General features: G+C 49.2%; 1 protein-coding gene across 1 annotated transcript; it reads left to right on the top strand.

Annotated features, from left to right (window-relative positions):
* The first annotated feature begins 816 nt into the window (after positions 1 to 816).
* Positions 817 to 15,955, top strand: ABHD4 (abhydrolase domain containing 4, N-acyl phospholipase B). Its single transcript, XM_060256378.1, has 7 exons — positions 817 to 882; positions 4,599 to 4,687; positions 5,876 to 6,251; positions 7,895 to 8,049; positions 10,097 to 10,208; positions 11,617 to 11,803; positions 15,567 to 15,955. Exons 1-7 carry the CDS (start codon positions 860 to 862, stop codon positions 15,654 to 15,656), a joined length of 1,032 nt encoding a protein of 343 aa, XP_060112361.1. The 5' UTR covers positions 817 to 859; the 3' UTR covers positions 15,657 to 15,955.
* The last annotated feature ends 1,234 nt before the right edge of the window (positions 15,956 to 17,189 follow it).

Below are 17,189 nucleotides of genomic sequence, written 5' to 3'. Positions count from 1 at the left end.
GAAGTGAGCGTCGTAAGAACAAATAATAAGTACGCAAGCGCGAGAAGGACCTCCCCACCCCCAATCTTCAGGTAACTAAAGAGTAAACAAAATAACAACACAAAAAATGACTCTTTATGCAAAAAATGCTTCCAAAAAAAGCAGCTTTGCCGCAACCCATGAAATTGCACTGAAATTTCCCCCATCCCTAATCTGTTTGTACCATCCAGAATCCAAGCATGCAGAATATAAAACCCAGGGCGGTTATAAATACCCACTTATAGGATCCTACTTGCCCTTTCAATACGATCCCCTTGACAACGCTAGTGACAGGCCGTAGCCACTCCTCGGGGAAGGCGCTCTGCGTAGGCTCAGAAACTACCCTGTCGAGGAAGGGAAACCTTGCTAAGAGGCCCAAACGTTGTCCCTTTAAAACCCTGCCTGGACCCGAGCCTTACGAAAGCTCTTCTCCGCCCTCCAATCCGGTTTCTCCATAACAGCCCCAAAGCGCCATGGACTGCTTTTCCCAGATCGCCCCCGTTGCAAAACCGGCCTCCGACCGGACTCCTCCCCTCTTTATGATGCTACACCCACATCAGGGAGACGGGGAGAGGAGAGAGGCCCTCCCTTTCTTTTTCATCCGGCGAGCAAGAGGGAGCCTTGGGGGAAAGCGCTCTCTTCTGGGCTCGCCCTCTCTTTTCCCCCCCCTTTCCCTTACATAACCCAGCAGGAGGGTTACACAAGCAGCCTTGCCTCCGCCCCCCAAGCCATTCATAAAATGTAAACCACGCCCCCTTTCTGTCACTTCGCCCCGCCCCCAAGCTCTAAGTCCCGCGCCGCTTCCTTCGACCAGCTGTGATGCATTTCTTCTTGAAGAGTTATGGAGGAAGACCTTGAGCAGACGTGAGTCTGGCTTGGAGGGGAGGGATCATGGAGGGATCTCTTTTTTGGGGGGGGGGGGATCATGGAGCTGCCATCTGCTCTGAAAGGGAGCAAATAGGCAGGCCAGCGTGACCCACCTGTAGGAGCAGGAGACTTGTTGTTTTGCATGGCGTTCCATGATCCTGCTCCTACAGGTGGATCACGCTGGCCTGCTATTTCATCCTATAGTTTGGAGGTGTTTTGGTCCCCCCTCCCCCTTCTTAAAGCTAGAAGATTGCACGTTGCGGGCTTTGATTGCTACTGGGGTGGGACGGAGATGCATTTGCCTGACGCTTTGTTGTGGTGGTTGTGGTTGAGGAAGAAGAGACATTTCCCCCTTCGCTCTTTGTGAATCTAGCTGCTTTCTTGTTCGGTGCGGAACAACAGGGCAATCCCCTACGACGAGAAGGAAAGGCTAAAGAGAGGCGAGAGGGCACAGAATGAAAGAGATGTCAGGATAGTTCCAAGTTATTCCTACAAAACAGGAAATAGCAACAGGGCGTGCAAAGGAAACTATGCGGGTGCATTGATCTAGGGCTAGGCTGTGTAATTCTGGCCTGTTTCACACTGCTTTTTGTGTTAGGGCTGGGGGCTGGGATGTGTGTCCTGGTGCATCTGAGCATGGGCAGAGTACCCTTCCTTTGCCACTGAGTGAAGTACGCAGGAAGAGATGGCTCTACAGAAAAGTGATATTGTAACAAAAGGGGAAAAAATCTATAAAAGTAACAACTGTTGATACAAGTCTTGGCTTGCTGTTCTATATTTTGAAACAAACAATTTATTATCAATATTATTGATAAAAAAAACACGACACGCTAGAGGCCAGATTTTAACAACATTGGCAAAACGACAATAGAGGGTTGATGTTACAGCAGCAGCAATGGATTGCCTAGGTAGCTCTCTCTTTCATTTGCCTTCTTCAGGCTGCAGTACACGAGGTCAAGCCATGAATTCAGTAGAATACCCAGTGTTTCCTTCCAATTTATATTTAGATACTCTCCGACTCTTACAATTGTTGTATAGATAGTTGAGTTGGAGCCTCAGAGATCCACAGTCTTCCATTAGGGGTTACCCTTTGTCAGATTCCAAATGTCCCTTGTGCTAAGCTCGCTGGGCTGGGGGCTGTGATGTGTATCATGGTGCATCTGAGCATGGACAAAGTACCCTTCCTTTGCCACACTGAGTAAAGTTCAGCTGACAGATCCCCCTTCATAGTAGCACTGGGGGAGTTTCATTTCTAAGCATGCCTAAGGACGTCCTCTTCTGCTTCAAATTTCAGAGCGGGGGGGGGGGGGCTGCTCCAGTGAGAAGAGAAAAGCATTATGTGCAGATATGGAAGAATTGGAGGCTTTCAGTAGGTTGCTGGGTTTTCTAGGGATGAGACACCTGAGAAAGATTGGAGGGGAAGAGAAACAGGAAAATTATGCAATATAAAAGAAAAAACCAAACACTATCTGCAAGTTATTGCAAAACAATGCAGTGGGCTGTGGGAGTTAGTATCCGGGGAAGTTTTGGGAGCATCAGGGGAAGTTGTCTGAAGGGCAGCTAGTTATTATCAGGGGAAGTTGTCTGAAAGGTAGCTCTTCTTGCAGTCCAACTTGAAAACTGTGAAGAGCGGAGGGAACCTGGGAAGTGACTCAGCAGAACTACAGAAAGGTAGAATGACTCAGCAATCGACTTGGCCTTGTCACCGGATCGCACCAAACAGCTTTTGTTTGTTTCCTGGTTTTGTGGAGCAGAGGGCAGCTGATGCAAGCAGCTGAAACCTTGACAGTGTGCCTTGTTTCATCTAAGGAAACAGAAACACTGCTTGCCATGCTTAGCGTGTAACAAACTTTCTTGGTGTCACTTTGTAAACGAGGGGAGTTACAGATTCCCTGCTGCTTTCCAGACCGAACGCACAAAAAAGACAGGCTTGAAGCCAGCAATTCAACGGTGGCACTGCTAGCCGTGGAGAGAGAACAAGAAAAACTGCCCTACCTGTTTAACAAAGACTTAATGGCATGTTGTTTACCAGGTGATCTAATTTATCTCTATGCCATGAACTTTTCAGCTGCCTACACATTAAGCCTCTAGTTAAAGGGAAAGGGCATTTTTTTAACCGGGCCTATTGGTGACCCAACCGGAATCTGAGTCGACAAACCAGAGTCAGTGGCCTGTGCCCCCGAGGCTGTTCTCAACCAGAGGTGGTGATAACGAGTGGATGAAAACGAAAAGCTGACAATGCAGCGGTAACCCGTGGTTTGTCGGTATGCCAGGAAGTGTCAACTGTGGCTTGAGGTCTACCCAAGGGTCAGCCGTAGCTCTGGCAGAGGTTGTCTTTGAAAGGGCAGCTGCTGTGAGAGCCCTCTCCAGCCCTACCCACTTAACAGGGTGACTGTTGTGGGGGAGGAAGGCAAAGGAGACTGTGAGCCGCTCTGAGACTCTTTGGAGTGGAGGGCGGGATATAAATCCAATATCTTCATCTACCTCACAGGGTGTCTGTTGTGGGGGAGGAAGGGAAAGGAGATTGTGAGCCGCTCTGAAACTCTTCGGAGTGGAGGGTGGGATATATATCCAATCTCTTCATCTACCTCACAGGGTGTTTGTTGTGTGGGAGGAAGGTAAAGGAGAGTGTGAGCCGCTCTGAGACTCTTCGGAGTGGAGGGCGGGATATAAATCCAATATCTTCTTCTTCAACGCACTGTCTGAATTGAGTTGGAGAATGAGAAAAGTTGGAGAAAAGATTTTTTTTAGACGTCCAGGTTACTTCTGTGGATGATCTGGTCTCTTGACAGATCAAGTAGTATGCTTTGGCTGGGATCCTCATCTTTCCTCCAGTTTCCATAAGGTGTCTTCCAGTGTGCATCCTTTCCTGTGCAATATTGACCTCTGGCTCTAGACGCTTATTGCATGTTGTATTGCAATCCTCAGAAAGCACGTAGCACTGAAGAAATGCTCTCTGGGATGCAGAAACAGAATAAAGGGTTAAGGTCCAGACAAATGTTCCCTCTAAGCTGTGGAGTCTTGTGAGCAAAAATTCTACTTTGTGAGCATCTGGCATTAAAGTTGTGAGCTGCTGCATAAATTAGTGTGCTCCGGGGCCATTTTTCCTGAGCTAAAACAAAAATGTGTAAGCTGGAGGCTAAAAATCTGTGAGCCAGCGCACACTAACTCATCTTAGAGGGAACACTGGATCCCAACCTTTGATAGTCCCAAACGTGTTGCATATACAATCAGAACTATCTTTATAACAGCTATATAAGATTGGCTGGTGTCCCTGTCTGAGAATTGGTTTCTCTGAGAGGGCCCCAAAAGTGCATGGCTAAAGCCTTAAATCTTTGTGGTCCACAGTTCGTACTCCGGCTTTTAAGAAGCAAGGTCTCTAGAAGTTGTCAAGACCATGGCAGCTTGGAATACCTGCTGGGTCACTTTAAAACGTTGCCTTCCAAGTGAATGTAAAACTTACCGTCAGGGTATAGGAGTCTCCACTCCGTACATGGGCAGCAGATTCTAAATGACTTCCGTATTTGCTGACCGTTAATGATGACCTTGCAACTGTTGACTGGGCATGTACCCCGATTGGAAATGAGCCCTTAAGTAATCAGGGCCTCTTTTCCCACTCTCTCCGGATGACCTCTTCTTGCTTGTTTCTTTTTCCTCCATGAACCTTTTCATCCTGATTGGCCACCCATGTTCTCCCCTGTCCCCTCCTACAGGTCCCACGGCTGGCTGGGGGGCTGGCTCCCTGCTTGGCGTCCTACCTCCATGTCCCACCTGAAGAATGTGGAAGCTCGAATCTTGCAGTGTAAGTAATGCTTGTTAACTGATGAAGGGGGGCGAAATGTCCCAGGGAATTTTTAAAAAACAAAAACAAAAAACAAGGAACATACAGGAATTTCTTACCGTAGAGTTCTGAGTGATTCCTAGAGTTGCCTGGAAGTGACAAAAGGTAGCTCTAGGAAGTGTCAGAAGCTTTATGGTAAAATGGGGATCTGCAGGTGGGGAATCCCTCTCTCCTACCAGGGGCTTGGCAGCCCAAAGTGTATTTGTTTGGGTGTGGTGGTGGTAAGCGGGGCTTGCCCTCTGTTCCAAACCGACCATTAATTACCCAGTGGTTTCCTTTTTAAACAGGAACTAGCCACCCAATGGGAGGCTGGCATGGAGGTAGAAAGGGAGGTGTATCTTTTATTTATTCATTTTGTATATTTATAGCCTGCCCTTTCCCGTGAAGGGCTTAGGGAGGTTTCCAACAAGCTAAAACATTAAGACCAACAATAAAACATCAAGTTAGGTAAAACAATTGAACCGATACGTAAAGTTAATCGTTTAAGACAGCATGGATGGTATAAGCCAGGGGTGGTCAACGGTAGCTCTCCAGATGTTTTTTTGCCTACAACTCCCATCAGCCCCAGCTAGCATGACCAATGGCTGGGGCTGATGGGAGTTGTAAAAAACATCTGGAGAGCTACCGTTGGCCATCCCCGGTATAAGCACTTGGGGCGTAATTATCATGGGCAGCCTAAGTTGCCCTAAAATGTCAACAGTATTGGCCCCAAATGAAGTGGCAATCATTGCTGGGAGGCCAGTGGCATGGTGTAGCAGGGTGAGGACGTCCGCTTGCCTCAACCACAGACCTGACAGAATAGCTCCGTTTTACAGGCCATCCGGAACGGTAACAAATCCGGAAGGGCCCGAATCTTTGTCGGGAGCTTTGCATACATTATCCTGTGACTGACCAATAAGCTAGATTACAGATGGGCAGCTGACACAGTCGAGTCTCGCTGTTGCGTTGACATAGTGGGTTTTCCTGTTGCTCAGTTTCTTTATCCCGATTCCCCGCCCCCCTCCCCCGAAAAAAATGTTTTTGATCTTACAGGGATGTATGTGAAGTGACCCGTTTGTTCCTCTTCTCCTTGAGTGGCCAAAATGAAGCATTCCGACCCCTGTAAGCGTTCCTCTTATTTTTGCGTCTTTTCCGTCCCTCCTCCTGCAGGCCTCCAGAACCGATTTGCGGCTCGATACATCTCCCTCCCCAACCATAACAAGATCTGGACTGTATCGTTGTCCCCAGAACGGGGCAGGGGGCGCACCCCCCTGGTGTTGGTGCACGGCTTCGGTGGGGGTGTGGGGCTCTGGGTCCTCAACCTGGACTCGCTGAGCACCCGCCGCCCCCTCCACGCTTTTGACCTCCTCGGCTTTGGGCGGAGCTCCCGACCCCCCTTCCCCCACGACGCCCAGGGGGCCGAAGAGGAGTTTGTGAGCTCCATTGAGGCCTGGCGCCGGGAGATGGGCATTCCCAGCATGATCCTGCTGGGCCACAGTCTTGGGGGCTACCTGGCGACCTCCTACAGCTTGCAGTACCCAGAGAGGTGAGTGCTATCTGGCATCCAGAGAGGTGACCAAATATATATATGTTATGCACTCAATCCAGTGAAGCGTAATTTATCAGCAGCTCTTGAGTTGTTCAGTTGCAGAGAGAGTGAAGAAGATGAAGAAGATATTGGATTTATATCCCGCCCTCCACTCCAAAGAGTCTCAGAGCGGCTCACAATCTCCTTTCCCTTCCTCCCCCACAACAGACACCCTATGAGGTAGATGAAGATATTGGATTTATATCCCACCCTACACTCCGAAGAGTCTCAGAGCAGCTCACAATCTCCTTTCCCTTCCTCCCCCACAACAGACACCCTGTGAGGTAGATGAAGATATTGGATTTATATCCCACCCTCCACTCCGAAGAGTCTCAGAGCGGCTCACAATCTCCTTTACCTTCCTCCCCCACAACAGACACCCTGTGAGGTAGATGAAGATATTGGATTTATATCCCACCCTCCACTCCGAAGAGTCTCAGAGCAGCTCACAATCTCCTTTCCCTTCCTCCCCCACAACAGACACCCTGTGAGGTAGATGAAGATATTGGATTTATATCCCACCCTCCACTCCGAAGAGTCTCAGGGCGGTTCAGAATCTCCTTTACCTTCCTCCCCCACAACAGACACCCTGTGAGGTGGGTGGGGCTGGAGAGGGCTCTCACAGCAGCTGTCCTTTCAAGGACAACCTCTGCCAGAGCTATGGCTGACCCAAGGCCATTCCAGCCGGTGCAAGTGGAGGAGTGGGGAATCAAACCCGGTTCTCCCAGATAAGAGTCCACGCACTTCACCACCACACCAAACTGGCTCTGTGGCCCCTTCCAACTGTGCAATTCTCTGATTCTATCCTTCTCCCTACAAGAAAGCGGGACTATAAATAACTTCCCCAGATCCCAGTCTGATGCACTAACAACTCGACCGCGTTGAAGAAGAAGAATTGCAGATCTCTACCCTGCCCTTCTCTCTGAATCAGAGGGAGCGGCTCGCAATCTCCTTTATCTCCTTCCCCCAACAACAGACACCTTGTGAGGTGGGTGGGGCGGAGAGAGCTCTGACAGAAGCTGCCCTTTCAAGGACAACCTCTGCCAGAGCTATGCCTGACCCAAGGCCATTCCAGCAGCTGCAAGTGGAGGAGCGGGGAATCAAACCCGGTTCTTCCAGATAAGAGTCCGCGCACTTAACCACAACACCAAACTGGCTCTCTGGGTTAAGAACACTCCCCAAGAACACCCCCCCCCATCTTTCCTGCAGTGTAGAAAACTAGCATTTCAGGAAGATCAAGATGGGTTGCTGTGTTGGTCTGTCTGAACAGTAGAGAAGAGCAAGAGTCTAGTATCACCTTAAAGACTAACAAAATTCATGGTAGGGTATGAGCTTTTGTGAGCCACTGCTTGTTTCTTCAGGCTTCTGTTTCGCAAAAGCTCCTATCCTACCACAGATTTTGTTAGTCTTTACGGAAGAAGGCAATGACGCATTTCCCATCCGCTTTGTGACTGGATTGTTACCGTGTGCGATGGCAAAATCTACTTGCAAACAGTCGGTGAGGAGTGGATTGAAAGACTGCATTGAAAACACCCCAAAGTTAATTTCCTTGTCGACGGCGTGTAGTCTCGATTTGTCCTTTTGTTCCTCTTCCAACCCAGGGTGAAACACCTCATCCTCGTGGACCCCTGGGGCTTCCCAGTGCGGCCGACGGACCCAAATCAGGTGCGCAGCGCCCCTGCTTGGATTAAGGCCGTGGCGACGGTATTGGGGCGCTCCAACCCTCTGGCTGTGTTGCGAGCCGCTGGACCGTGGGGTGAGTGGAGCTGACAAGAAGGGCGAATGGTGGGCTGGGGGGAGGGCTGGGGAGAAGGAAAGGCAGGGACTGGATTCTGCAGTCGTAAAATCATCTCTCATTTTTGGCTGAGCATTGCATTCTTACTGTTTCTGAGGAAAACTAGTGGCTTTTTAATGGTTTCTGAAGGGAGCTCATATTTACACTGTGAGAATCCCGTGGTTGAAGGAAGACGAGGATTCACCTCAGGGATACAAACCTGGCTGCTAGGTGCTCTCTATTCTCCTAAAGCAGGGGTGGCCAACGGTAGCTCTCCAGATTTTTTTTTTGCCTACAACTCCCGTCAGCCCCAGCCAGGATGGCCAATGGCTGGGACTGATGGGAGTTGTAGGCAAAAAAACACCTGGAGAACTACCGTTGGCCGCCCCTGTCCTAAAGGGTCAACTGTAACTTTACAAGTGAACGGGCCCAGTAAGGTCATGTTATACCTCAAAATAGTTTCTGTCCTCTTTTCCAAACCACCTTATTCCTCTATCTCTGGGTACATATAAAAGTTGGTTTACTAGATATCCTCTTTTTAGGAGACATGGACTTTTTTTTGGTGTCTGCCCTCTTTTGGGCTCTTTCAAAAGATAAAAATGTCCTCCTTTGCAGTCGGAAAGCTAGGGGTATTCCTAGTTAGCAGCAACGATTGCAGCTTAAATAAAAGGGGTATTTAAAATGAGATTTGTCATAGGGATCGCTTGTTTGAAGCAGTCAGTCAGAAAAGACGTCCTCTTTTTTGCTTTTTGACGTATAGTAACCCTAATGAAAGTTACTGTTCTTGTTCTGTTTCCTGCATGGGTGCTGAACTTATTTTATCCAGAACCAAGGCTTTTTTATGTATTTTTTTTTTAGCACGAACGCCGTTCCGGCTGGTTGGGCATCAGGGGTGTGTGGCCTAATATGCAAATGAGTTCCTGCCACGTTCTTTCTACAAAAACTTAGATTTTGTACATAATGCAGTACTTTTGATGGAAGAACCTAACAACAGGGCTGGCTTTAGACTGTCTGGCACCCTTCTGGTCCCCCCACCCCGCACTGATAGCATCAACAAGTCACATGGGGACACCAAATTGGGCGCCCCCAGAAGACTGGCGCCCTAGGCAATCACCTAGTTTGCTTAGTGCCAGGGCCGGCCCTGCCTAATAACCCCAGTCTTGAGAAAAGGAAGGGAAACAGATTTCTTCCTGTCAAAAACTAGAGCCATTTTAGCTGCTGTTGATAAGCCAGGGAGAATCTGTGTCTCAGGTTGTTCCAAGATACTATAAGTTCCTTAGGGCTTGAACCAGAAATGCCTCTGGTTCCCCCTGCCCCCACCCCTCTTTCTAACTTCCCCTGCTTTATCCGGTGCTCAACTAGCATCAGTATTCCACGCTTCCTAACAATTCCTAATTTATCATTATTTATTATTTATTTATTACGTTAAGCTTATATCCCACCCTCTCCGCAAGCGGACTCAGGGCGGCTCACAACATCACATTAATTCCATTAAAAACCAAAAAAACCAGATAAAACATAATTACATATTTAAATTACTTAAAACATTTCATGGTGCTGTATTAATACAGTACAGTATAGCGGTTCTGAAAGTTCAATGGTGACCATCGGTACTCTGCATGGAGCTCTATATAATGTCCAGTGGCAGCTCTCTCTCGGTTAAATGTCGAAGGCCTGTCGGAACAATTCGGTCTTACAGGCCCTGCAGAATGTAGACAAATCCCACAGGGCCCTTATGGCCTCCGGGAGAGCGTTCCAGAGTTCTGGCGCTGCCACTGAGAAGGCCCTGGCTCGTGTCGTACGCAACCTGGCTTCTTTTGGTCCAGGGATGGACAATAGATTTTTCGTCCCTGAAGGCAGTGCTCTCTGGGGAATATGCGGAGAAAGGCGATCCCGCAGATAGACAATTAATTCTCCTGACTCTTTCAAATGATGACGTTGTTTATTGATCTCTTAGGGTTTCAATTGTTTTCAAGTTTGAGGAATAGCTTAGCGTGAAACCACCTGCTGTATTCCTCCTTCCCTCCAGGCCCAGGGCTAGTGCAGCGCTTCCGTCCAGACTTTAAGCAGAAGTTTGCAGATTTCTTCGATGACGATACCATCTCGGAATACATCTACCACTGCAATGCCCAGACGCCCAGGTGAGAGTGTTCCTAGTCTCTGACTGCTTTTCTTTCTTGCTACAATTTGGAGTTTTCAGATGGATAGACACAGGTGGGTAGCCGTGCTGATCTGAAGAACAAAGTTTGAGTCCAGTGGCAGCAGTTTGGTGTAGCAGTGAAGTACGTGGACTCTTATCTGGGAGAACCGGGTTTGATTCCCCACTCCTCCACTTGCTGGAATGGCCTTGGGTCAGCCAGAGCTCTCTTATCTGGGAGAGCCGGGTTGGATTCCCCACTCCTCCACTTGCACCTGCTGGAATGGCCTTGGGTCAGCCAGAGCTCTCTTATCTGGGAGAACCGGGTTGGATTCCCCACTCCTCCACTTGCACCTGCTGGAATGGCCTTGGGTCAGCCAGAGCTCTCTTATCTGGGAGAACCGGGTTGGATTCCCCACTCCTCCATTTGCAGCTGCTGGGAGGGCCTTGGGTCAGCCAGAGCTCTTACAGAGCTGTCCTTGAAAGGGCAACTTTTGGGAGAGCTCTCTCAGCCCCACCCACCTCACAGGGTGTCGGTTGTGGGGGAGGAAGGTAAAGGAGATTGTAAGACCCTCTGAGATTCAGAGTGAAGGGCAGGGTATACATTCGATATCTTTTTCTTCTTAAGACCAACAAAGTTTAATTCAAGGCATAAGCTTTTTGTCTGCACTGGAAGACGCGTGCATGCACACAAAAGCTTGCACCTTGAATAAAACGTTGTCGATCTTCAAGGTGCCGCTGGACTCGAACCTTGTCCTTCAGTTTTCTTGCTGTTTGCTACAGGGCACATTTTGGTTCCCTTAGCGACAGACTAGCTCTCCAGAAAGCCAGTTTGCCCATCGCTTCTCCCAGAGCTTGGGCCCTGTCCAGCCAGAACCGGTGGAAGCTGAAGAAGTTGGAATGAGGGAGGGACGTTTGGGAGTTTGTGAGGGACAGTGGCTCAGTGGTAGAGCATCTGCTTGGGAAGCAGAAGGCCCCGGCATCTCCAGCTAAAAAGGGTCCAGGCAAGTAGGTGTGAAAAGCCTCAGCTTGAGACCCTGGAATGCCGCTGCCAGTCAGGTGAGGGACGGTGGCTCAGTGGTAGAGCATCTGCTTGGGAAGCAGAAGGTCCCAGGTTCAATCCCCGGCATCTCCAGCTAAAAAGAGCCCAGGCAGATAGGTGTGAAAAACCTTAGCTTGAAACCCTGGAGAGCCGCTGTCAGTCTGAGTAGACAACACTGACTTTGATGGACCCAGGGTCGGATTCAGTATAAGGCAGCTTCATATATGTTCATGTTCATATGAACTTTGCCCGGCTTCCCAAGATCTATGCAGCTGTGCTTGTCGAAGTGGACATGATGGGCTGGGAGGGTTCCTTTCCCCCTGTAACCGTTAACAGCCGTCTCCTTTCTTTACGTCCCCACCATCACCAGTGGCGAGGCGGGGTTCAAGGCCATGATGGAGGCATTCGGGTGGGCCCGGCGGCCCATGCTGGAACGCATCCACCTGGTGCGGCGTGACTTGCCCATCACCCTCATCTACGGTGCCAACTCCTGGATTGACACCAGCACCGGGGAGAAGGTCAAGCGCCTGCGGCCAGGGAGCTACGTCTACGACATGGTAAGAGCTTCGGCACCGGGGAAGGGGGGCCTGGTAAAGTCTGTTGACTCGCTGAGTGTTCAGGGACAAGCGATACAACCCCCCCCCCCCCAAAAAAAAAACACTGTGATGTACTGGCTAACAATGTTGAGTAAAACTTTTTAGAGTCATCAAATCTTTTTGTACATTACATTGGGGAATGACGGTGGCTCAGTGGAAGAGCATCTGCTTGGGAAGCAGAAGGTCCCAGGTTCAATCCCCGGCATCTCCAAAAAAGGGTCCAGGGAAATAGGCGTAAAAAACCTCAGCTTGAGACCCTGGAGATCCGCTGCCAGTCAGGTGAGGGACGGTGGCTCATTGGAAGAGCATCTGCTTGGGAAGCAGAAGGTCCCAGGTTCAATCCCCGGCATCTCCAAAAAAGGGTCCAGGGAAATAGGTGTGAAAAACCTCAGCTTGAGACCATGGAGAGCTGCTGCCAGTCTGAGAAGACAATACTGACTTTGATAGACCAAAGGTCTGATTAAGTATAAGGCAGCTTCATATGTTCATATATATGTTCATATTACGATATTACAAGAAAGGTCCATCCCGTGAGCACCCGAATATTAGCTCATTTTGTAAAAAAAAAAAAACTTCCTCAGGAGTGTTCCTGTTTCCTTCAGGGTTCTCTGCCTCTTGTTGCAATTCAGACCGATTCCCCACTAGCCTTAGGCCGCTCTCACGCTCCTCTTCTCCATAGGGCTTGCATCGGATTTCACACTATCTGCCCCAGGACTGCAACTAGCTTCGCCTTTTTCACGCAGCAAACAGAAACCGGTTTTTGGAGGATTTTGTTTGCTGCGCAAAAGAGGCAGATGAGCTGCAGCCCCAGGGCAGATAGTGTGAAGCCCCACTGAGAAGAGGAGAGTGAGAGTGAGGTAAGGTTAGTGGGAAATCGGTCTCAGTGTTTAATGCTCTCTGCGACATCTTTATTTTCTTCCAGATCTCTCGTCCTCTCAGTACCGCTTAAGTGTTTATATTTATATTAGGAGCTCAAGTAAGAAACCTAAAAGGTTAATATGCAATTAAAGGGTCAGACATTAAAAGAAAACTGTATAATAAATCATAAGCAAACATACATGCATTTATTATAGAAAGCCAAAACCATCGAGGGGCCCATCATTAGCTTCTATCCTTTGTACAGCCATAAAACCATAATGGGAACCCACTTAAGTTAACTTGACCTGACACATTTCGACCTAGACTGGCCTTGGGTCACCCAGAGCTCTGGTAGAGGTTGTCCTTGAAAGGGCACCTACTGTGAGAGCCCTCTCAGCACCACCCACCTCACAGGGTGTCTGTTGTGGGGGAGGAAGATAAAGGAGATTGCGAGCCACTCTGAGACTCTGTCCTTGAAAGGGCAGCTGCTGTGAGAGCCCTCTCCAGCCCCACCCACCTCACAGGGTGTCTGTTGCGGGGGAGGAAGATAAAGGAGATTGTGAGCCATTCTGACACTCTGTCCTTGAATGGGAAGCTGCTGTGAGAGCCCTCTCCAGCCCCACCCACCTCACAGGGTGTCTGTTGTGGGGGAGGAAGGTAAAGTAGATTGTGAGCGGTTATGAGACTCTGTCCTTGATAGGGCAGCTGCTGTGAGAGCCCTCTCCAGCCCCACCCACCTCACAGGGTGCCTGTTGTAGGGGAGGAAGATAAAGGAGATTGTGAGCCGCTCTGAGATTTGGAGTGGAGGGCGGGATATAAATCCAATGTCGTTTTCTTCTTCAGAGTTCAGAAAAGTAAGTACACATATTGGCTCATAATACAGAATACAATAAAACAATAGAACAGTGCTGGACCACAAGGAGATTTAATGGAGTGACAAAAAAGATATTCTTGAGGCCTCTTACTCTACAGCCTGATGTCCTAATCAAGGCGATACATATTGCATCCAATGTCTTTTTGTATGCCACATGGTCCAGAATTGATCAAGGTAGGCGTAAAGTCAGAGCCTCTGTGCCAAAAGTTATGTGTAGTGCACTGAAGCTGGTGCTCAGCTTTAAAATGCAAAGTACCAGATGCTGCAGTCCTGGCCCAATCAAAGCGCATGGTGTAATTCAGGAGCTTAAGCCAGTCCTGAACTTCTTGTCTAACCAGATGCAAAAGCCTTCTAGTTTTTGCCAGCCAAATGCTCTCTACAATATCTCTATCGGGAGCAAGCCATTCCTTTTGATGGCAAAATGCTCTCATTTCATATATTAATGTAAGAGCAAGCCAGTCCTGAACCTCTTCTCTTACCAGTTGCACGAGCCTTCTGGATTTTGCTGGCTACGTGCTCTCTGCAATAGGAGGTAAGCCGTTCCTGATTGACAGCAAAACACTCTCAATGTCACTTAAGTGTATAGCTTTTGAGCAAGCCAGTCTTTTTTTTCCCCCAATGTATATTTTTATTATTATTATACATTATCCGTTTCTCTACATGGTTTCTAATATCCCTTTTACATTTTCCCCCAACCCACTCCCCTTAGTCTATACATCCTTTTCTTCTTCCAGCCAGGGACAAAAGACTTGGAGCTTTCACTGAATGTCCACTCTCCTTTCTTCCTTCGCCCATTTCAGATAGGTCTGCCGCTTTTCTTTAATTCTTGATCTTCTTTCTCCCCATGGTTCTTCTTGCGACATTATAGCAGCTATATCTGACTGGACAAAATCAAAGAGATAGTTATGCCAAGTTCCTTCCTTCCTTCCATTTACTTTTATCCTTCCATCCTGCCGCTATTACCGCTTTACCCGCTGATATCATTGCTTTTAGTAAATCTTGATTATTCTTCCCTATTTTTTCATTCCCTAATAAACTCATCTGCATTAGTTCAAAGTTAATTCTCGGCTCTACCTGAGCAAGCCACTCTTGTACCTCTTCTCTAAGCAGATGCAAAAGCCTTGTGAATTATGCCGTCCGTTGATCTCTACCAACTGCCAAAAGGTGGACTTTGGGGTCTGGCAGAAAATCTTGCCCACTGGGAATCCCAACAGTTGTGTTTTCCAAAGATCAGGTTTCTAGTCCTCATAATCCTCAGGGCTTCAGATTTCCTCTTTTCTGTGGTGCAGAAGTTTGGTCCATTCAGAGTCTGGCCGTGTTCCCCAAGAAGCTGTGTAGGGGGTAGAAAGAGTAAGAAAATAGAAACCTGAGGAAGGCGTGGCTGTCAAGGGTAGCCTCATCCAACAGCGTGTTTATGCCAGCTTGGTGTGAAGGTTAAGAGTGACGGACTCTAATTTGGACAGCCGTGTTTGATTCCTTGCTGCTGCTCTGCATGCAGCCAGTTGGGTGACCTTGGATCAATCACAGCTCTTTCCGCCCCACCTTTCACAGGGTTTCTGTTGTGGAGAGAGGAAGGGAAAGTGATTTTAAGCTACTCCAAAACTCCTTCAGGTAGAGGAAAGGAAAGGTCCCCTGTGCAAGCACCAGTCGTTTCCGACTCTGGGGTGACGTTGCTTTCACAACGTTTTCACGGCAGACTTTTTACGGGGTGGTTTGCCATTGCCTTCCCCAGTCTTTTACACTTTCCCCCCAGCAAGCTGGGTCCTCATTTGACCGACCTCGGAAGGATAGAAGGCTGAGTCAAGCTCGGGCCAGCTACCTGAATCCAGCTTTCGCTGGGATTGAACTCAGGGCGTGAGCTACGGGGCCGCTCAGGTAGTGGAAAAGTGGGGTACAAACCCAACTCTTCTTTAAGTCTGATAAGATACCCCACTAACCCAACAGCCTTTGTGGCAACCTTTGACCCCAACTCCCTGCTTGCTTTCTCCTCAGGCTATCCCCGGCGCCTCCCACCATGTCTACGCCGACCAACCCCATGCCTTTAACGCCGCTGTGGATGAGATCTGCGACTCCGTCGACTGATGGCACAGAAGCTGGAGGAGGAAAGAAACTCACCTGCTGCTAGCTCTCCGCCCGGTCACTGGGGCACGCCCGAGACCCCCCTCTCCCTTCGTGCACCCCAAGGAGTGGCGACTTCAGGTCTGCTTGAGCTGGTCACGAGTTGGTCTTGGAAGACGTCTGTCCCGTCCCCCTCCCTTCCCTTGTCCAGGAACCTTCCACTCTCCTTAAAGGTTGCAGGCCACCTGCTTTGGGTTAATCGAAGTTCCAACTTTATTTTTCTTATCAATTCTCTGTGGAACCTGAATTACTTAAGAGCGCCTCCTAAAATCAGTGCCTCTCTCTTCTAGTCCAAATTCTTTCCTCTCCATCCACTGTATTTCCATGCTGGAAAGTCTCCGCTGTTGCCTTTACTTCGCGATAGCAACCCTGGGTCAGGAGCGGAGTTCCCTCTAAGCTGAGTCAGTGTGAGCTCGCGCAGAGATTGGCCTCCGGCTCACACATTTTTGTCTTAGCTCAGGAAAAATCAGCACACTTAATTTAGGCAGTAGCGCGGAACTTGAACGCCAGTAGCTCACAAAGTAGAATTTTGCTCACGAGACTCCACGGCTTAGAGAGAACCTTGATCAGGAGCGAGTCTTCGTCCATTATGATGAGACGTAAGGTTGATTGTCATCCCCGTAGGAGGAGACATCTTTGATCCCACCGGCCCAGCCTGTCTGGCTTATGAAGCTGGAGGAGAAACGCGCGGTTTGTCCTTCTGGTTGACCCCACCTTCGGTTGCATCTTAGATGACGGGGCAGTTTAGATCGAAGGCAAACGGAATGCTGGACCTTTCCTTCCCCTTCGTGAGAGTTCTATTTCCCGTTCAGTGATTGGCTGAAGGAGCGCAGTATGTAACGTCCGAGCACCAATGGGAGACGGTTAATCGTTCAGAATGCGGCTCGGGTGTGGTAGAAGAGAGCCTAGCCTTCGCGTTTAGGAGCACCTTCAGAGACCAACGAGATTTTCAGAGGTGTGAGTTTTGAAGGACTCCCTTCAGCCGTTGACTGCTGTTACGACAGCAAAGGCGATGACTGGAAAGCTGAGACACGAGCAAAACGTCGGGATGGGGTGGAGCGGGAACGGAAAGCTCTTGAGCTCTCGTGAGGAATTTTATGACAGCTTAGGGAATGATCAGGATGGTTCTGTAAGAGATGAGCTTCTTGAGCTCCAAGGACGTTGGGTAAGGGAGGCAGCAGCTTGCTGTGTAGGGTTGTCTGGTCCCTTTGCCCGTCTGGCACGGTGTTTTGGGTGGGCGGGGACATCGTGCGGGGGCCGCTCTGGTTTTCGGGCAAAGTCTACGATAAAATTGGGCTTAAGCCATAGCGTTTGCCCAAAAATCAGACTGCCCCCCTCACAACATCCCTGTTCAGAGGAGAGTTTTTCCCCCGCTGGCCAGCCGGTCCACAGCAGAGGGGATCCCCCACTGGGGCCTGGGGGCAGACAACCCTATAGCCATGGCTTTTTTTGTAGCTGGACCTCCTTTGTGTATTAGGCCACACACCCCTGATGTAG

The sequence above is a fragment of the Heteronotia binoei genome, chromosome 15 (assembly GCF_032191835.1).
Source record: "Heteronotia binoei isolate CCM8104 ecotype False Entrance Well chromosome 15, APGP_CSIRO_Hbin_v1, whole genome shotgun sequence".
Classification (NCBI taxonomy): domain Eukaryota; kingdom Metazoa; phylum Chordata; class Lepidosauria; order Squamata; family Gekkonidae; genus Heteronotia; species Heteronotia binoei.
This window is presented reverse-complemented; position numbering and strand designations above follow the sequence as displayed.

Coding starts and splice junctions, on each gene's coding strand:
- ABHD4 (XM_060256378.1), top strand. CDS start 860: ATGGAGGAAGACCTTGAGCAGAC. Junction 4,688..5,875: donor GGAAGCTCGAATCTTGCAGT/GTAAGTAATGCT, acceptor CTCCTCCTGCAG/GCCTCCAGAACCGATTTGCG. Junction 8,050..10,096: donor GCGAGCCGCTGGACCGTGGG/GTGAGTGGAGCT, acceptor CCTTCCCTCCAG/GCCCAGGGCTAGTGCAGCGC.